Raw genomic sequence first — 22,315 nt, 5'->3', positions numbered from 1 at the left:
GTCCACCTCAAGGATCGAGTCCCCCAGCACAAACAGAGCAATATAGTGTACGCTGTTAAGTGCCAGGAGGGTTGTCATGACTTGTGCATTGGGGAAACTAAACAGACGCTGGCCAAGAGGATGACACAACACAGGAGAGCTAACACGTCAGGCCAGGACTCCACAGTCTACACCATCTACAGGCCAGGACTCCACAGTCTACACCATCTACAGGCCAGGACTCCACAGTCTACACCATCTACAGGCCAGGACTCCACAGTCTACACCATCTATAGGCCAGGACTCCACAGTCTACACCATCTACAGGCCAGGACTCCACAGTCTACACCATCTACAGGTCAGTGGCCACTCTTTCAAGGATGTGACCATCCTTGATAGGGAGGAACGCTGGTTTGAACAGGGAGTCAAAGAGGCCATCTATGTGAAGAGGGAACGACCATCCCTGAACTGGGGGGGGGGGGGGCTAAGAGTACATCTCTCACCCTCTTACAATGCTGTGGTTGCAAACATTCCCCAACCCTCTGTGAATAGTACACATGGCCATTGTAACTCTAGTTAATGGTCACGCCCATATTTGCATATGAACCCGGTCGTTGGTTTGGTCGTTATGCCACTGTATTGTTTATAAGGGTGGGGATACCTGCAGTCATTTGAGACTCAAGACGTCACTTATGGCCCAGACACACCAAACTGACTAGCGGCGATGAAGGCCGACTGTTGAGTGACCTCACGTCACCTGCCGTCTGGACCAAAAAGTAGCACTTGAACACACCGGAAAGACCACAGCCGACGGCCAACTAGCATGTACGTTCTGCACTAAGCTGAACAGCCAATCAGAGTGATCTCTGACCAGGACACATACCCACAACATCCAGCTTCGCACCTGCTGACACAGCCAGTAGTGTCTGTAGGGACGCCCGACCAAGCCAGAGGTAACACGGGGATTCGCACTGGCGATCCCCATGTTGGTAGGCAACAGAATAGACTGCTATGCTACCCGGACGCCCCTGTACTTACACCCTTTATGTGTGCACCGGTGTTGTGTGTGATGTATTGTTACAGCCATTCCGTCTGTACTGAGGATGATTGTGCCAGCCTAGCTGTTTGGTAGCGAACGAACGTGACACACGTAAAGTTGTTATTGTGTTTTAGACTTTTCTTTCTTAGATGGTTAAACAGACAGCGGATATATTTGAAGTTCAATAATGATGAAGAGGAATACTCTCAAAAGGGGACTGTAACCAAGACTTTGGACTTCCACAAACAATTTGGCAGGGGTTTACGGTAAATGGCCAAGTTGTTAATTCCAAACTGCGTGGTCGTGACTCACAATTTTGCTGATTTTCATATTTGGTGCTTTAATTAGAACAGACAAGACAGTGACAATGACGATGTTTACATGCAGCCAATAATCTAATTAAGAGGTCGCCGGATCGAATCCCCGTGTCACCTCCGGCTTGGTTGGACGTTCCTACAGACAAAATTGGCCGTGTCTGCGGGAGGGAAGCCAGATGTGGGTGTGTGTCCTGGTCGCTACACTAGCGCCTCCTCTGGTCTCTCGGGGCACCCGTCCGGGGGGGGGGGGGTAGCGTGATCCTCCCACGCGCTACGTCCCCCTGGTGAAACTCCTCACTGTCAGGTGAAAAGAAGCGGCTGGCGACTCCACATGTATGGGGGGAGGCGTGTGGTAGTCTGCAACCCTCCCCGGATCTGTACAGCGGGTGGAGCAGAGACCGGGACGGCTCAGAAGAGTGGGGTAGTTGGCCGGGTACAATTGGGTAGAAAAGGGGGGGGGGCAAAAAAATCTAATTAAGGTGGGCAGTGGAATTAAGGTGACTCGTTGGATTAAGGTGTTTACATGGCAGGTGCAATAACTAAATTATTGCCTTAATCTGATTAAAATCAATATTTTTTAATTTATACATGTTGAATTGTTAGTCTGTCCTGCTTTCGCCGGCACTGCCAGAGCTACATTATGAATTTAATTGTTGCTAAATTTGCTAAATTCTTGCTACGGATAAAAGCCTTCACTGCACTTATTAGTTCTTATAGTATATGTATGATGTAACAGATAATTAGGCTGCGCTGACACAACTAAAACCTCTCGACTGCAGTGACACCATTTATGTTCACATTAATGATGACCTTTTTGTTGGTATAAGCTTTATTAAGCTACATATGCTTTTTTACATGATTTATACCCCCGAAACTTGAGAAAAATAACATTATTAATAATAAGGGAAAAGTCTTTCTTACTTTTACACTGGCATTGCCCACAGTATGGGATCTTTTTTAATCAAAGTGTTGAAATTCCCTCAAGAAGCTTTAATGAACCGCTGTAGTGTGCTGTAGGTTTGTATTAATGCAGTTTCACATCATAAAAGTGCTTTAAATGGAGTTAAACCAGGATAGCAGTACTTTCTTCAGCTTTGCAGTTCTTTTCCTATCAAACAGCTTTTTCCTTAATTACGCCTTGGGACACTGGGAGTTAGCAAGGAACTTTTCTTTTTTTTCTATTTGGACTTTTCCCCCTCTTTTTCTTCCCAGTTGTACCCGGCTAATTACCCCACTCTTCCGAGCTGTCCCGGTCGCTGCTCCACCCCCCCCCCCTGCTGATCCGGGGAGGGCTGCAGACTACCACATGCCTCCTCCCATACATGTGGAGTCACACCACCGTGAGGAGTTTTGCCAGGGGGATGTAGCGCGTTGGAGGATCACGCTATCCCCCCAGTTCCCCCTCCCCCCTGAACAGGCGCCTCGACCGACCAGAGGAGGCGCTAGTGCAGCGAGCAGGACACATGCCCACATCCGGCTTCCCTCCCGCAGACACGGCCAATTGTGTCTGTAGGGACGCCCGACTAAGCCGGAAGTAACACGGGGATTCGAACCGGCGATCCCTGTGTCGGTAGGCAACGGAATAGGCTGCCACGTCACCCGGACGCCCTAAGAGTACTTTCTTCAGTTTTGCAGTTCTTTTTCTATCAAACAGCTTTTTTTCTTAATTACGTCTTGGGACACTGGGAGTTAGAAAGGAACTTTTCTGCTCCTTATATGACAATTGCAGCTCTGTGTGTGTGTGTGTGTGTGTGTGTGTGTGTGTGTGTGTGTGTGTGTGTGTGTGTGTGTGTGTGTGTGTGTGTTACACACACACACACTCTCCTATAAACACACAGTGAGGCAGTTCTCTGGTTTCTTCTAATGACTCCCAGCTGCTTCTACCAGTCCATTAATTAGATGAAACGGCATGTAGCGAGCCTAGCATATTGTGTGTCTGTGTGTGTCTCTGTGTTTGGGCTTGAGTGTGTGCAGGGGGGAGTGTAGGCGCATGCGAGTACCTCCATCGCCCCGAGCCTTAATGATATCAAGGTGAACTTTAATATCTCTACCATCAAAGCAATGCTGAGACGTACAATGTTAGAACCCTCAAACCGGTGTTGCCCACGAGTAACACAGATGGCCTCGTCATCTGAAAAAATGCTTACACACCTTCCCCGAGAAAAGACACTACAAAAGAAGCTACCTTTGGGATTGTTGATAAGTCAGAAGATGCATGCTTTTGTTTGTAACAAACACCTCACCAGTGGCAGCACGGTGGCCCAGTGGCACAAGCGCCTCCTCTGGTCGGTCGGGGCGTCTGTTCAGGGGGAGGGGGGGAATAGCGTGGTCCTCCCACGTGCTACATCCGCCTGGCGAAACTCCTCACTGTCAGGTGAGAAGAAGCGGCTGGTGACTCCACATGTATCAGAGGAGGCATGTGGTAGTCTGCGGCCCTCCCCGGATCGGCAGAGGGGGTGGAGCAGCAACCGGGATGGCTCGGAAGAGGGGGTTAATGGGGAGAAAAGGGGGGGGGGGCAAAGACAAAAAAATGGTGGTCCAGTGGTTAGCGCTCTTGCCTCACAGCAAAAAGGTCCTGGGTTCGAACCCCAGGCCGTCCCAGGTCCTTTCTGTGTGGAGTTCACATGTTCTCCCCGTGTCTGCGTGGGTTTCCTCCGGGTGCACCGGTTTCCTCTCACCATCAAAAAGAAATGGATGTTAGGGTTAATACGCCTGGCTTTGCCCCTGAGCAAGGCATTGAAAATAAGAACTGGAGTTGGTCCCCGGGTACTGCAGCTGCCCACTGCTCCTATACAATAGGATGGGTTACATTCAGAGAACACATTTCATTGTAACCTGAACAATGCCAAAATAAAGTGACTTTCCTCTTTCTTCATAATGTCATGGTTTGCAACAGGAAACCATTACATATTCTGACCAAGTGCAGTACATATTTGCACAACATGTACAACAAAAAATATTTTCATTATATTTTTTCTGAAAATGAATTTTTTTTGGATTCAAGTAAAAAAGATCACAGTAAAAATAATTCCAACAAAGTTGGCATCAGTTTTCCTAAATGCATCAATTCCCCCTCCGTACTGAAGTTCTGATTACTGCCTGAACATTCAAGCTTTCTGGTGTTTTTTACCTTGGAAATTGATAAAGTTGTTGAGTCGTGGTGGCAGGAGAACAGCAGTTGTGCTAAACTGTCGTCAGAATAACGGTGTAAGGAGAAGAACCCGTTTCCCACCACGCAGCAGACCATGCAGCCTCTCTTCCGGAGCTTGTCGTCTGCCAAATCCAACTCGGAAAACACCAGATGGTGCCAGACTATGAGAAGAGATGGAGTCCACCACGCTGAATTTTCAGCATCGGGGTCACCCATGAAAACGAGCACATCCACCGGTCCAACGTGTTGATGTCGTCAAAGTTCGCCAAGCTTGAACTTTGGTACCGAGGGAAGGGTCCAACATTCTCCGCAGGGGGGCGTGGATCTGCGCACGCGTTGCAAATGAAGCCAATGGCGCACAAAAGTGTAGTTACCGCCCCTTAACACTGGAATGACCGGGCTTTCACTCCTACCCAAAACGACCGTGTTTTTAAACTCTATATTCCGTCAAGATAAACACCCAATTGAGATGTTAATGCGTTACACGTGTTGGTATGTCTGTTGTGAAACTAGCTGGCACCAAAATGAACATTTTAACAACTTTAATACTATTTTTCAAACAATTTGAAATCGGTGTCCGACGCCTGTAAATACAGCAACAGCGCCTCGGTGGTAGTCACGGTGCGTCCGTTGGACATAATGCCCGAAAAACCAAACGGAAAACACACATTGCCGATCTAACAGCTAACGTAACGTGACATTTTATCAATAAAAAAAAAACGAACAAATGTTAGTGTAACCGGTTATTTTCTTGCCCGGTGCGGGATTCGATACGAGGTGTACTGCACCACAAGGCGACATCACTAACCGCTCGACTAAAGGGTCACACCCGTTAGCTAGGGGCTAACGTGTGTTATTAGTAGTTTACATTACTTTTCCTGTCTCCGTCTTCTGACTACCTCCGCCGGAAGTTACAGGGGAACCGAATTTATTTGGGGTCCAGGGCGGAAGTTCTCCGGCGCTGTCCGTCACTGCCTGGTGCTAGCTAGCTAGCTAGCTAAACTCCGGAGCACAACCCAACACGGTTCAATAGTTCACGTCGTCTGGAAATGGCGAGGACACCGTCTTCTCTCTTCGGAAACACGTTTAATCCTTCTTCACAGCCCCACAAAACGTTGACATAGGTCCAATATATCACAACAGTTCTTAGTGATAATATTTCCTTTCACTTGCGCGGAGCTCCCAATACCGTTCACGCCACACAACAACAACTTCCTCATTCGCCCCTCCCTTCCAACCAATCAGAGTCCGACCACAGATCTTGCTCTTAAAGCGGTACACCCTTATTTACCAACACAAACAACAAAAAACAACGTCGCGAAGGAAATGACGCAAACGGCGTCACATGACGCGCCCGATGACGCGTAAATTACGCCGCGGCCAAAATGACCGCGCGTGGTCGCTCAGGTAGGGCTATCTTAACTTTGTTCTTGTGTGCGATCGATCTAAAACGCATTTTAATGCAAATATATGCCGTTTTAGGAGTATTCATGGACTTGCAGGCCTGTATCTTTCCCCCCCCCTCAAAGTTTTAAACCTTGAAAATCCAAAACGGTCATAATAACGACCATCTTGGTGGTTCTGGTGGGCCTAGGGTCTATAGTCTAGCGTCTACGTTATTCTGCAGAACCAGGGAGAATTATGAGAAGGAGAACAAAATCACCTTTCAAAGCTTTTTGTGAAAAGTGAGTTTGAAACAGGGGGTGTGGATCAGCTGACGTCCGTTTGCTAAGATGCTGCAGGTGGAGGTGCAGGCTGGTCTGGTGGGCCCAGGGTCTCAACCACACGTCTGAGATACACATGTGGTGGTATTTTTGTAAAGGCATGTGAAACTGGACCTGATTGTGTTTGAATATATATATATATATATATATATATATATATATATATATATATATATATATGTGTGTGTGTGTGTGTGTGTGTGTGTATGTATATATATATATATATATGTATGTATGTATGTATGTATGTATGTATGTATGTGACAGACTTAAGTGCTGTGACGTGTATGTGAGTAGCTGTTATAATGTTTAAACTCTGTCTCCCTGTGTCTCCTTGTCTCTGCCTCCCTGTCTTCACAGGCAAGATGTTTCTTCTAGAGAACAACACCATAGACATAGGAGAGGTGGATGTAGGGCGGCGAGCAATACAGGACGTCCCACCTGGTATCTTACACACACACACACACATGCTAACACACACACGCTAACACACACACACATGCTAACACGCACACTCATGCTAACACATACACACACACACACGTTTTCATAAGAACAAGTACAAAAACCAATACATACAATGTATAACTTATTACACAATTGTGAAATTAACTTTACCTCTGTCAGAACAGAAAGATGTATTTAATATTTTTTAATATTATTTATTATTATTATTTATTATTTAATTATTATTCTTTTTGTAAGAATAATTAGAAATTATAAGAATGGGTGCAGTTTCGGGAGTGTAATGAACAATTTACCAGAAAACAATTCATGCCTTTTCTGCTTACTGCACTGTTTTTACTTGTGGCAAGTTATGATGTCATTACATCACAGTATCAAACTAATGAAATATAAACACTGATTTCTGCCCTTGTTTGTTCGTTTGCTTGTTTGTTTGTCTCAAGGTATCTTTTGGCGGTCACAGCTATATATCGACCAACCCCAGTTCTTGAAATTCAACATCTCAGTCCAAAGAGACGCTCTCGTTGGAGTGTATGGGCGCAAGGGCTTACCCCCCTCTCACACACAGGTAGCATTCAAGCATGCGCACACACACACACACAAACACACACACACACACATACACTTGCACAAGACTTTAAGATTCAGATAAAGTACTTCTTAACAGAGACATTTCGCGTCTACATTATATTAGAATAAATACAATAGTCGATATAAAGTTATTAAACTCCTGCATCGCCAGTGAACTATTTACAATAAAGAATCCAAGCTGAAGATGGATGTAAGAAAAAAAATCAATGGATACACCAATTAGAGTCATCCCAATTATAGGAATACAAATTAAGGCTTTCAAGGGGATTAGACATAACTATCCATCCATCCATCCATCATCCAAACCGCTCATCTTGCTCCCAGGATCGCGGGGATGCTGGCGCCTATCCCAGCAGTCATTGGGCAGCAGGTGGGGAGACACTCTGGACAGGCCGCCAGGCCATCACAGGGTCGATGCACACACACACATTCACACCTTGGGGACAATTTAGTATGGCGGATTATTATTATTGTTATTATTGTTGTTGTTGTTGTTATATATTGGTATTACTTATATATATATATATATATATATATATATATATATATATATATATATATATATATATATATATATTCTATGTCCTGAGGACCAATCTGCGATGCTGGAAGTCGGTACGCCCCGGTCCCCGCCTTTGCCTGCCGCCCGGCCTGCTTTGCACCCTACCCCAATGCTCATCCCCGCGTGTGGTGGGTCCACGGGGTGGTGGTTCCATGTTGTTTTTTCGGGCAGGGCCCGACTGGGCCCCATGGGCCAAAGCCCAGCCACCAGACATGCATATACATATATATTGTACTGTATTATATATATATTTATATAGCATATATTATTATACTATATTAATATATTTTAGATATAACTAGTATCGTATTATTTTTTTCATGTATTTTATTGTCAATGATTCAATCATTTTGGTTGTAAACTGTTCAAGTCCCCTTATTATACACTGAAGGATAATTTGATTGTTATTGTTTTCAGCCAGTTAGGCAGGACATTTGCAGGGGCTCTGGGTAGAACTGGCGGTCTTTGGAGGCCTGTGGCGGGGGATTTAATTTGCAGCCGAGGCCTCATTGATATTGCATGTGTTCTATCTCAGACGGCTCCTACTTTATGATAAATCAGACAAGTCTCTTTAAAAGCCGAACTTTCCCCTTTAATGAATAAGCCTTCAACTTTGAGCGGTAAATCATGTCTTTCGTCAAAGGACTAATCCAAGACCCCATTTACACCTGGTGTTGGAGAGTGTAATCTATACTGGCTTTCAGACATTAATCACCTACAACTGTCAGAGTGATTTTTTTCCCCCCTTCACACATCCAGCTTCCGTCTGAGCTTCACCGACACATGACGGCGTCTTCTGTCTAAACTACAGCCTCTGTAACTCTGGTGTTATTTTTACTTCTTTAATTATTTATTATTTAGTCTTGTGGGTTTTCCATGTAGCTGGACCTGGCCTGAGGTTGATCCGTTTTCCAGACATACATGTGCTCCTACTTACAACGCCGTGTAAAGGTTGCCGGTGCACTTCTTGTGGTTTGTTCACTCGCTCCTGTAAAAGCGTTTTCATGCGGCAGTCTGATGTCTTTTGTTTACACTGTCGCTACTTTGTGCTGCCTTGATGCAGTTTTTATGGACTATTGACTCCGGCTTGCATTCACACATGAGCCTGACGTGTAAAATTGAGGGAACATTTACAGGTGAGGCGGCATGAGGGAGTGAGGCTTATAGTCATATCAGAGTAAAACACACATACTTCTGTGTGTGTATATATATATATGTACACTACCGTTCAAAAGTTTGGGATCACCCAAACAATTTTGTGTTTTCCATGAAAAGTCACACTTATTCACCACCATATGTTGTGAAATGAATAGAAAATAGAGTCAAGACATTGACAAGGTTAGAAATAATGATTTGTATTTGAAATAAGATTTTTTTTACATCAAACTTTGCTTTCGTCAAAGAATCCTCCATTTGCAGCAATTACAGCATTGCAGACCTTTGGCATTCTAGCTGTTAATTTGTTGAGGTAATCTGGAGAAATTGCACCCCACGCTTCCAGAAGCAGCTCCCACAAGTTGGATTGGTTGGATGGGCACTTCTTTGAGCAGATTGAGTTTCTGGAGCATCACATTTGTGGGGTCAATTAAACGCTCAAAATGGCCAGAAAAAGAGAACTTTCATCTGAAACTCGACAGTCTATTCTTGTTCTTAGAAATGAAGGCTATTCCATGCGAGAAATTGCTAAGAAATTGAAGATTTCTTACACCGGTGTGTACTACTCCCTTCAGAGGACAGCACAAACAGGCTCTAACCAGAGTAGAAAAAGAAGTGGGAGGCCGCGTTGCACAACTGAGCAAGAAGATAAGTACATTAGAGTCTCTAGTTTGAGAAACAGACGCCTCACAGGTCCCCAACTGGCATCTTCATTAAATAGTACCTGTTAGAGCCTGTTTGTGCTGTCCTCTGAAGGGAGTAGTACACACCGGTGTAGGAAATCTTCAATTTCTTAGCAATTTCTCGCATGGAATAGCCTTCATTTCTAAGAACAAGAATAGACTGTCGAGTTTCAGATGAAAGTTCTCTTTTTCTGGCCATTTTGAGCGTTTAATTGACCCCACAAATGTGATGCTCCAGAAACTCAATCTGCTCAAAGAAGTGCCCATCCAACCAATCCAACTTGTGGGAGCTGCTTCTGGAAGCGTGGGGTGCAATTTCTCCAGATTACCTCAACAAATTAACAGCTAGAATGCCAAAGGTCTGCAATGCTGTAATTGCTGCAAATGGAGGATTCTTTGACGAAAGCAAAGTTTGATGTAAAAAAAATCTTATTTCAAATACAAATCATTATTTCTAACCTTGTCAATGTCTTGACTCTATTTTCTATTCATTTCACAACATATGGTGGTGAATAAGTGTGACTTTTCATGGAAAACACGAAATTGTTTGGGTGATCCCAAACTTTTGAACGGTAGTGTATATGTATGTGTGTGTGTGTGTGTGTGTGTGTGTGTGTGTGTATATATCTCCATTATATAACCATTATCCAAACTGCTTATCCTGCTCTCAGGGAGGCTGGAGCCTATCCCAGCAGTCATTGGGCAGCAGGCGGGGAGACACCCTGGACGGCCCGCCAGTCCGTCACAGGGCACACACACATACACACACACACACATTCACACCTAGGGACAATTTAGTATGGCCAAGTCACCTGACCTACATGTCTTTGGACTGTGGGAGGAAACCGGAGCCCCCGGAGGAAACCCACGCAGACACGGCGAGAACATGCAAACTCCACACAGAGGACGACCCACCAAGGTTGGACTACCCCGGGGCTCGAACCCAGGACCTTCTTGCTGTGAGGCCACTGCGCTAACCAATGCGCCACCCATGTAAAACAATGATGTGTGCATTTTTTGTCCACTTGTTCCCCCACCCCCAACCTCTCTGGTTCTCACGTTGCCCTCATGGCAAACCTCATGTTCCACAGGGAACACTGAAGGTAGCAAAGTAATGATGACAAAAGGAAAGAGACTGGAATTTTTTGTCGTGGCCGGGTGAGAGAGACGTTATTACCAAACACAGCCCCATTCTATAAAACTGGACAGTCTGCTGGAGTAACCAAGCACAGCCATGCACTTCATTTGTATTCATCTTGCTTTGGCCTACAATGGCCCACAGGTCACTAGGTCAACCAGAAGATATACTTCTCTTTTTTTCCTCCACCTTTTTCTCCCCCAATTGTATCCAGCCAATTACCCCACTCTTCTGAGCCGTCCTGTTCTCTGCTCCACCGCTCTGCCGAGCCGGGGAGGGCTGCAGCCTACCACATGCCTCCTCCGATAATGTGGAGTCGCCAGCCGCTTCTTTTCACCTGACAGTGAGGAGTTTCACCAGGGGGAGGTAGCGCGTGGGAGGATCATGCTATCACCCCCCCCCCCCAGACCGACCAGAGGAGGCGCTAGTGCAGCGACCAGGACACATAATCTACATCCGGCTTCCCGCCCGCCGACACGGCCAATTGTGTCTGTAGGGACGCCCGACCAAACCGAAGGTAACACGGATTCGAACCGCCGAGCCCCGTGTTGGTAGGCGACCCGGATGCCCCACTTAAAACACATTTGTCGTGCATCTTGGCTGTGAGGTGGTCAGATCAGCCGCCAAGGTGTTTACATTCATGGCAGCTGCTAACTCTGGTCTGATGCAGGAGTATTGTGTATCGCTGCTGTCATGTAAACTCTGCCTTTGGCTGGCCCTGACCCGGTGTTGACCCGGTGTTGACCCGGTGTTGCCAGCTTATCCATGCAAGACGAGGACGGACAGGACCATGAACTTTACGTCTTGTCAGAGCATAGGGATGTATGGTTTTATCCAACCCTTAAAGCCGCTATGAGGACTTTGTTTGACTTGTGTCTACTTTGTGCGCCCCGGTGGAGAAAAGTGGTCATGTTTTGAGGAAGATTAACTTGGTCATTAGTTTTGTAGAGAAGAGTGAGAGGTGTAGCGGTGTTCTGTTGAAACAGCTGTTTCTAAGATACACCATCCACAAGGTGATATATCTGTAATTGCGGCTATGTGTCCCCGTCTGTATGCCGTAAATTGTTTGGTCAGATTTTGCGGGGAATCAAACCCTGATCTTCTCACCGATGGTCTCACTTGATGATATCGGTTATATTGAGGCATCAAAATCAAACTGAGACCAATAAATGACCAGTGAAAAACTCTTCGTGGCGTCTTTAAGTAGTTCAGGTGAAAATGCGTTGTGTTGTGTTGTGTTGTGTAGTTAGGGGTAAGTCGTTGTGAGGAAGCAGTGTATCTCCAGTATGGGAGGCTGCAGAGAACTGCTCTGCTCTCGGTCTGCAAAGTGTTGTTGGTGCTTCACATGCTGAGACTTTTGAAGAGCTCCCCGCTGCATCACAAATGGCACAGCATTCTCCCAGAAAATGTCCTATATTGCAAGAAATTGCGTTCCGGGTCAGGGACAGGGAAGAAGCCAAGTTTGACCGCAGGAGGTAGATGTATAAGGCGACTGGCGACTCGGAGAACATCTGCAAGTAAATGACCGAAAACAAGCTTTTAAGATAGAAGAGTGGGAATGAGGTGTGGAATGAGATAAGGATGACCGTTCCACACATGACTGACACACACACCGGGTCACAGTTGAGAATAGCAGGCCGTCCCACCAGCACCTGTATCCGGCCCATCTCAGTGGCTGTAATACAGGAAGCCACCTGCATGGTCCCAATGAACCGGTCGCCCCCACCTTTTCAGTCAGTGCCCTGTGACTTCCCTGATGTAGAAAACACGGACAGAACCGCGGAATGGATTTTTCAAAAGGAAAAAAAAAGGACACTTCATAAGTGGTTCTAAACATTTAAGTGATCGTAACTAGTTTCTTTAGGCTACAGAAAGCATTTTATTTTTTCTAAGAATGTGACATTGACTGCAGAATAGAGAGTTTGTCTGCTCTTTACTCGACACTTGAGAGAACGGCGGGGTGCTCGCAGACAACGGGGCCGACATCGACTCACGGTTGAGCGACGAGAGAAATAAATGGAAAAAAGAAAGAAAACACACAACGGAAAACTTTTGGCGCGAGATACTGGTCCTATCTACTCAGTTAACAAGTAATTGGCAAGTAAATGTCCTATAATCTGTGTTTGGGTTGTGCAATAATGGAATCACAAATGAATTGAACACGGTGATGAAATTTGATAGTAGAACAACTGTACAAAAAGATGTCAGAGGGAACAGTGAGGATGTAGTCTGATGGTTTTAAGGGGGTGGTTTTAGAGAGGTAGTCCATAATTGTTTTAGATTAAAAAATGCTACAGTTGACATCTTTTCCCACTGGCACTGTCATACCGCCTCGCTATAGAGGGGCAACAGTACCCATTAAATGTACTATTGCTCCTCTATATGCTGTTTCATTGTTGCAGGCAAGGCCCGCCATTCCCGGCAGTTATTCCGGTGGATTGGCAAAAGTGCAGGAAAATGCGTCAAGTCTGCCACGAGAGGAGAAAAAGCAGAAGGAAGTCGCATGTCGCATGCAGACCAGCAAGCGATAGGCACTAAAATACACAGCTCAACATTAGTGAACATTTAATTACATGAAATTAACATTCGATACGATTGATATGTTGCCCAATATGTGTCAGATGACATTCTTGATCAGTCCTCCGTCTCCAAAATACACGCGCTATGGCTGGATTATTTTGCTGGTGTTACACCAAAATCTGCGACTGTGGGAAATTATGACCTACATGTGAACACTTCCTGTGCATTCAGGAACACATTCATTTCAAATGGAAAGCAACTTGATGTATAAAACTTAAATATCAGGGCGTCCGGGTAGCGTGGCGGTCTATTCTGTTGCCTACCAACACGGGGATCTCCGATTCGAATCCCTGTGTTGCCTCCGGCTTGGTCGGGCGTCCCTACAGACACATTTGGCCGTGTCTGCGGGTGGGAAGCCGGATGTGGGTATGCGTCCTGGTTGCTGCACTAGCGCTTCCTCTGGTCAGTCGGGTTGCCTGTTCGGGGGGGGGGGGAATAGCGTGATCCTCCCACGTGCTACGTCCCCCTGGTGAAACTCCTCACTGTCAGGTGAAAGGAAGCGGCTGGTGACTCCACATGTATGGGAGGAGGCGTGTGGTAGTCTGCAGCCCTCCCTGGATCAGCCGGGGGGGGCAGAGCAGCGCCCGGGACGGCTTGGGAAAGTGGAGTAATTGGCCGGATACACTTGAGGGGGGGGGACCCCCCCCAAATAAATTAATTGTCGTGACCACCAGGTGATGCCAAATACACCCAAACTGAAAAAATTAACTAAACAATTTAAGACACAACGCAGTTTAGCGTACACAAAAGCTGTACGAATGGAGCATTAATCACTATTCAGATTTTTGGTTCACTCTTTGTGTGTGTGTGTGTCTGCTCTCATCCACCCGTCTGTGTGTCTTGCAGTATGACTTCGTAGAGCTCCTGGATGGCAGCCGTCTCATCTCCAAGGAAAAGCGAGCCCTCGGCGATGCCGACACCACACGTGCACGCTCGCTGAGCGCGCACGAGGAGGAAGGCATCGGAGGGACCCGGCGTGCGCGGTCGGTGAGCGTGCACGAGGCCGGCTTCATTCAGTATTTGGACACAGGCATCTGGCATCTGGCGTTTTACAACGACGGACGCAATACAGAACAAGTGTCCTACAACACCGTTCTCATAGGTGAGTGGTGGTGCGTTCACGTCAGTGTCGGTCTCTTTCGCAACACTTGCGCGCCGTGTTGCCTGAATTTCTTGCACAGCTGCGGTGAGGACTGTGGGGACTCACGAGTGATGGGCCTGAATGGACCACTAAACCCACACCGACAGGGTGTAATTCAGGATATAAGACAAAACTGGCCATCCACAAGTCAAAAATGCATTTATCTTCCAGTGACTTCTGCACCAGAACCGCCAAGAGGGTCATTATGACCGGTTTGGATTTTCAAAGTTTCATAACCATGGACAAAAAGATACAGACCCGCCGCTCTCTGAATGCTCCTAATTGCATATATTTGCATTAAAATGAGTTTCAGATCAATTGCACAAAAAGAAGTTACGATAAGATCTCCCTAAAACGACCGCGAGCCGTCAAAATGACCGTCTCGTAATGTGCGCGTGATGGTGTGCGTCATGTCAGTATTTATGACGTGTGTTGGTGGCGTCATTTCCTTCGTGAAGTTCGTTGCTCTGTCCTAGAAACACACTAGCGCCCTCCAGTGCAGAGAAATAGTCTAAACCCGATGTGTGATGATGTCCAACATGTCTGGGTACAGACGCCGTTACAGACGCACCATGACTACCACCGAGGCGCTGCAGTATTTACAGGTGTTGGACAGCGGCCATTTTAAATTGTTTGAAAAATAGTATTAAAATGTTAATTTTGGTGTCAGCTAGTTTCCTAACAGACATACTAACACACGTAATACATTAACATCTCAACTGGGTATTTATCTTGACAGAATCAGAACACTTAATTCATCCCCGAGGGGAAATTGGGTTCTATTACAGACACTCACACTCTAATAACTAAAAACTAACAAGATACAAGATAAGAAAACAGAAACAGAAATAAAAGATAAAGAAGAAATAGAAATAAGAACAAAATATAGCAACAAGAATATAGCGTTTAAAAACCGTGGCAGTCATTTTGACCAACCATGGTCGTTTTAGGAAGGAGTGAGATCCCGGTTGTTCATGTGTTTAAAGAGAATCTAACACTATAACAGGATCTGTATTACACGGGACTGAACAAACAAAGGCAGTAAGAGGCAGCTTCTGCACAAAGTGCAAAAATGCAAAAAACTGGTATGTGTATTTGAGGCTAGTTGGTCTCTGCTATACAGTACTACACTGATGAAAATATATTTCACTGGAAAGAAACATGTTAGCATGAACATATTCATATCTCAGGAACAGTAAATATATATATATATATATGTGTGTGTGTGTGTGTGTGTTATGTCTTCCTGATAGATTACCTTCATATCACATATTTTAAGGTTGTTGTCTAAACCAAATGTAAAGTGCCATATTTCAAAACAGGGGCTTTCTCATTTAGCAAAATGAGCAAGTTTAATTGGGACAGCTTGTCAAAGGCAAAAAAAATCAATTTAAATAAAAGAAAAAAGCATTTTATATAGATTTTTTTTTTTATTAAAAAAAGAAAATAATAAAAGAAAAGAAAAAAATCATTTCGACAAGCTTCCATGCACTACAACAAGTGACCTGTCCTCTCCTGTAATGTAAAGCAAACATGTAGATCAGCAACAGGAACAAATACTCTTACAGTGATTATTATTATTAATGTTCTTGTTATTGTTATTATCATTATTATTACAACCTGATAGACACGTGATAAAAAGACAATAGAAACTATAAGGTATGTATGGTCCACACACACACACAAGCTGTAGCATAATTTATAGATGTTACGGGATGTGACATTAAGCTCCTCGTTAAGATAAATTCAGGGAGCCGTTCGCACAAAGTGACTTGTGTGCGGCTTGTTGGGCGATGCAGGTTGTTCTCCACGAGGAACCGTCTCATCCCTTAGCCAAAAACACCACATCCATTAAATAATTGTGTAGTGAATTCAGAGGGGCAGCCGGGAACTGCCACAGCTGGGACGTGAACCCGGGTCTCCCGCACCACTATGCTAACCAGTCGACTAAAGGGTCCGACCCGTTAGCCAAGGGCTACCGAGTCTGTTCATCCATGATCGTTACAGTACCCCCTTCCTTCGGGAAGCTTGGTCCCGCGCTTCAGCATATCAGCTCCCTCACGCCTCTCTGATGGCCTCACGGTCCCACCATCCCAGGGTAGCGAATTCGGGGGCAGCCAGGAAGCGAACCCAAGTCTAACCACTCAACTAAGGGGTTGGACCCTTGAGTCGACTGGTTAACATAGTCGCCCGTGGTGCAGGAGATCCGGGTTCACGTCCCGACTGCGGCGGTTCCCGGGCTGCCCTCTGAATTTGCCACTTCGGTGTCAGAAGTGGGACGGTGAGACCGTGAGGCCATCGAAAGCGCGTGCGCCCAGAGGCGTGAGGGAGCTGATAGGCTGAAGCGCAGGGACGCGCTTCCCGAAGGAGGGGGGGTAGTGTAACGACCACGGATAAGTAGACACGCTAGCCCTTGGCTAACGGGTCGGACCCTTTATGGTTAACATGGTCGCCCGTGGTGAGGGGGACCCGGGTTCGCGTCCCGGTTGCGCCCCAAATTCGGTACAAATTGTTTCAGGAAAATCCTGCTCCCGGTCCAGATCTTTGTGCTAAAAGCTGAATGATGTGCTTGTGCCGGGTTAGCGGAGTGTGCACATGCCCCACGTGTCACATGACCACTGCATAAATTCAACAAGTGGCTCACATGCTGAGTCAGAGAGACCTCTGAAGGCAGTGTTTCTGATGTCACCGAACGGGAAGACTGTGGATGGCAACAGGGCGTGCACAGAATGTGGCATGCTGGGTACGGCAGGAGCCTCGCCGGGGTAGGGTAGTATACTGTAGAGTGGGTAGTATACTATAGAGCGGGTAGTATACTATAGAGTGGGTAGTATACTGTAGAGTGGGTAGTATACTGTAGAGTGGGTAGTATACTATAGAGCGGGTAGTATACTGTAGAGTGGGTAGTATACTGTAGAGTGGGTAGTATACTATAGAGTGGGTAGTATACTGTAGAGTGGGTAGTATACTATAGAGCAGATAGTATACTATAGAGCAGGTAGTATACTATAGAGTGGGTAGTATACTATAGAGCAGGTAGTATACTATAGAGTGGGTAGTATACTATAGAGCGGGTAGTATACTATAGAGTGGGTAGTATACTATAGAGCGGGTAGTATACTATAGAGTGGGTAGTATACTATAGAGTGGGTAGTATACTATAGAGTGGGTAGTGAACTATAGAGTGGGTAGTATACTATAGAGCAGGTAGTATACTATAGAGTGGGTAGTATACTATAGAGCGGGTAGTATACTATAGAGTGGGTAGTATACTATAGAGTGGGTAGTGAACTATAGAGTGAGGGAAAAACAGGCATGATTGGATGTAAGAGGGTGTTGATTGGATGTCTGACTGTAACTACGGCAACAATGCACAGACTGCCCTGTTCTGACTGTGTGTGTGTGTGTGTGTGTGTGTGTGTGTGTCTCTTCCTCCGTCTCTCTCTTAATCAGAGTCGATTATGGAGTGTCCTCAGAATTGCCATGGAAACGGAGATTGTCTCTCAGGAACGTGTCACTGTTTCCCAGGGTTCCTTGGACCGGACTGCTCTAGAGGTAACATTCACAGGCGTGTACATAGACTCACGCATGCATGCGCACACAAACACACCACACACACAAACAAACCCCACCGATACATGAAAAGAAACACACAGATACTCACACACATGTGAACGCAAAGAAACACACACTCAGAGATACATGAAAACAAACACACACATCAAGATACATACAAAAGCAACAGAAGTACACACACACGCGTATGCAAAGAAACACACAAACACACCAAAACACAGATACATGAAAACAAACACATGCACGTAAAAATGCTTGCAAAAGAAACACAAGGACGCACACACACAATGTATGCAAAGAAACGCACACACACAAACACATTCATGAAAACAAACACATGTACATAAAGATGCATGCGAAAGAAACACAAGGACACACATGCATGCAAAGAAACACACATGCACAAACACAGATACATGAAAACAAACACACACAAAGATGTATGCAAAGAAACACACACACATACATGAAAACAAACACACACACATAAAGATGCATGCAGAAGAAACACAAGGACATACACACATGCATGCAAAGAAGCACACACATAAAGATGTATGCAAAGAAACACACAGACATGAAAAGAAACACACACATAAAGATGCATGCAGAAGAAACACAAGGACACACATATGCATGCAAAGAAACACACACACAAACACAGATACATGAAAACAAACACACATGAAGATGCATGCAAAGAAACACAGCACAAACATAAATACATGAAAGAAACACACATACAGCTGCATGGGAAAGAAACACAAGGACGCACACACACATATGCAAAGAAACACACAAACATAAATACATGAAGAAAGGCTCACATAGATGCCCGCAGAGAAACACACACACGAGACTCATTCAAAGAAACGCACAAAACACGAAAATACACGCGCACAGTGACCTGCCACATGTATCTCTGCTGCTTGCACGCCCTCCGCCAGTCCGAAACCCGGAGAGAGACGCTAATTGGTTTACAGTTCTTATCCCGACAATAACGGACCTGCAGACTCTGAGGTCCCCTTTCAATTACCGCTGCGTCACCTCCTCCACCGCTCCGTTCCTACCTCTCTCATTCTGGAGAAACGCATGCTGACCGTCGCGAGTAAGCCCGCCGTCGCGGTGGGACGAGTGGTATTAACTCAGCCCATACGCGCCGTGATTAGCATGCTGTGGTGTGTAAGCTAAGGCTTTCTGGGAGGAGAACAGCTGACAGCGAATTACCTGCTCGCCGGTGCTGGCAGTGTTTGGAGTTTCTCGCCGGCGTGCTCCCGAGCGCTGCCGGCAACCCTGCAATCTTATCCGTCCGTCCGATTGATCCAATTTACCTGCGTCGCCCGTCTAACCTTTGCGTCCTGCCCCGCCTGTCTCCCAGCCGCCTGTCCGGTGCTGTGCAGTGGGAATGGGCAGTATTCCCGGGGGCGCTGCCAGTGCTACAGCGGGTGGAAGGGCACCGAGTGCGACGTACCGGCGAACCAGTGTATCGACATCCACTGCGGAGGGCACGGAATATGCATCATGGGCACCTGCATCTGCAACACGGGCTACAAGGGGGATAACTGTGAAGAAGGTGAGAGGTCAAGTGATGTAGTAGATGGTGCGTTTCATGAGCTGAGCTGCAACGTAAACACGCATGCATGCTGCAAGCAGCCGCTCACTTCTTCCAACACGACAGTGTTCGGCCCTGACCACAAATGGTGGTCTTCTCTCATGATGAAACATTAGCACACACAGATGACTAGAGCGCCGGATGCATAATGTTACCCTGGTCGCTAGGCAACACAAAGTCTGACAACAAAGTGCAATGGCGTTTTGATGGCCCGCTAACTGATTACATAGGAAATTTGGGCAGCATAGCGGTCTATACCGTGGCCTGCCAACACAGGGATCGCCGGTTCGAATCCCCGTGTTACCTCCGGCTTGGTCAGGCGACACAATTGGCTGTGTCTGCGGGTGGGACGCCGGATATGGGTGTGTGTCCTGGTCGCTGCACTAGCGCCTCCTCTGGTCGATAGGGGTGCCTGTTCGGGGGGGAGGGGGAACTGGGGGGGAATAGCGTGATCCTGCCACGCGCTACGTCCCCCTGGTGAAACTCCTCACTGTCGGGTGAAAAGAAGCAGCTGGTGACTCCACATGTAAGGGAGGAGGCATGTGGTAGTCTGCAGCCCTCCCCGGATCGGCAGAGGGGGTGGAGCAGCGACCGGGACGGCTCGGAAGGGTGGGGTAATTGGACACGTACAATTGGGAAGAAAAAGGGTGGCAGAAGTGAGCTGAAGTGCTCTAATGCATTTTAATGTAATTAAGGAGGTGTGAGTGGCTTGTTTTAAACGGCTCTTTTCTTTTTTTCAGTTTTCAGCATCGTTAACATCATCATCGAACCCTTGAATATGTTATGAGATATCAGCATTAATGAACACTGTTGTCTCTCTTTTTTCCTTTCACTCACTCTCTCTCACTCTTTTTTCCGCTTGCACTCTCTCTCTCTTTTCACTCTTGCTCTCTTTTCTCTTTTCTCTCTCGCTCTCTCTTCTCTCTCTTTTGTTCTCTCTCTTGCTCCTCTCTCTCTCTCTTTCTCTGTCTGTCTGTCTGTCTGTCTGTCTGTCTGTCTGTCTGTCTCTCGTCTCTCTCTTCTCTCTCTCCTGGCCTTTCTCTTCCAGTGGACTGCATAGACCCCAGCTGTTCCTCCCATGGGGTGTGTATTCACGGCGAGTGCCACTGTCAGTCAGGCTGGGGCGGGGCCAGTTGTGAGATTGCCAAGGCCATGTGTCCCGACCAGTGCTCGGGTCACGGCACCTACAGCGCAGAGAGCGGTACCTGTACCTGTGACCAGAGCTGGACCGGACCCGACTGTTCCTTAGGTGAGTGTGCGAGAAGCTAGCCTCGATAGCCGGACCCTACTTCCCAAAGTCGGACAATGAGTGTAACGAGCGGAGTTTTTTGCCGTTGTGAGAAAACCAGTCGCTCTTCTGGTGGGCGGGGCTACCAGTGAATGTGTGCCTCCAAATACAGCGTCAAGCCGCAGATTCTTTATTGTGGAACTCATCATGGGTATTGATCGTGTTTGTCGCCTTAATTATAAAGAAAAGAAAAAACCAGCACAGTCTATTCACTGCCACCATAAAATGGCAGTTTACTGTAGATTTATAGAGCGAGCAATGTGATAGTTGCTAAGCTAACTCCCTACACATAAAACCTCCTACAGACTGCGCGAGTTTAGCAATCCCATAAGTTTATTGCAAGCCACACTGTGTGATATGGATCTAATAAACTTGGGTACGACATGTAGACTGCACAATGATAACACCTACTGAACTGCCGGCTACTTCGCAAGGAAATAAACATGTCATCAGTGTTTGTGCTGCATCAGTGTGTGTGATCTGTCTACGCCGCCGGTAGAGCAACGTGATGCCAAGCAGGAATTGAGTCCTTTCAATAGTCGCCGCAGCTCGTTCTGCTCATTTTGTTGCTCGTTTTGTTGAATCCATGGCATTTGGGTCACAGACGCTAACAGTGTGTTTGTGTTTCGCGCCAGCAAAGATTGTGCGTGGCGTTGATCAGCGCGTCACTCCGTGCTGCATTTCTATTGGCTGGTTAGCAGACGTAGGTCGTAGCAGCAGTCACACTGTGAGATGGTCATCCTACATTTCTGACACTGTCAGACTTTCGTCCCAGGTTATCTTCTGTCACAAGACCGTAATAACGGCCTCTCTGAACCTGTCTCACAGCGAGACGTAGGACCACCGTTTTGAACTTGTCTCACAGCGAGATGTAGGACCACAGTTTTGAACCTGTCTCACAGCGAGACGTAGGACCACCGTTTTGAACCTGTCTCACAGCGAGACGTAGGACCACCGTTTTGAACCTGTCTCACAGCAAGATGTAGGACCACCGTTTTGAACCTGTCTCACAGCGAGATGTAGGACCACCGTTTTGAACCTGTCTCACATTGAGATGTAGGACCACCGTTTTGAACCTGTCTCACAGCGAGATGTAGGACCACCGTTTTGAACCTGTCTCACATTGAGATGTAGGACCACCGTTTTGAACCTGCCCCACAGCGAGATGTAGGACCACCGTTTTGAACCTGTCTCACAGCGAGACGTAGGACCACCGTTTTGGAGCCACGACCAAAGATGTCGCCACGTTTAGTCATCTTTCATCTGAGATGGCCCACATCGCACAGTCTGTAGGAGGCTTAAGGGGCCATTTGG

At 46.5% G+C, this 22,315-nt stretch overlaps 1 protein-coding gene across 1 annotated transcript in view; it reads left to right on the top strand.

The window, feature by feature from the left end:
* Window positions 1-22,315, top strand: part of LOC130113077 (teneurin-3-like) — a 380,798-nt gene that overhangs the window by 201,729 nt on the left and 156,754 nt on the right. Inside the window, exons 10-15 of the mRNA XM_056280588.1 lie at window positions 6,571-6,654; window positions 7,119-7,243; window positions 14,231-14,486; window positions 17,979-18,080; window positions 19,480-19,674; window positions 20,762-20,962. Of these exons, the coding sequence (XP_056136563.1) occupies window positions 6,571-6,654; window positions 7,119-7,243; window positions 14,231-14,486; window positions 17,979-18,080; window positions 19,480-19,674; window positions 20,762-20,962 (963 nt within the window). The remainder of the gene's footprint in view (window positions 1-6,570; window positions 6,655-7,118; window positions 7,244-14,230; window positions 14,487-17,978; window positions 18,081-19,479; window positions 19,675-20,761; window positions 20,963-22,315) is intronic.

This window comes from Lampris incognitus, chromosome 5, assembly GCF_029633865.1.
Source record: "Lampris incognitus isolate fLamInc1 chromosome 5, fLamInc1.hap2, whole genome shotgun sequence".
NCBI classification, from domain to species: Eukaryota; Metazoa; Chordata; class Actinopteri; order Lampriformes; family Lampridae; genus Lampris; species Lampris incognitus.
Note: the sequence above shows the minus strand (reverse complement) of the source record. Positions and strands in the feature narration are given on the sequence as shown.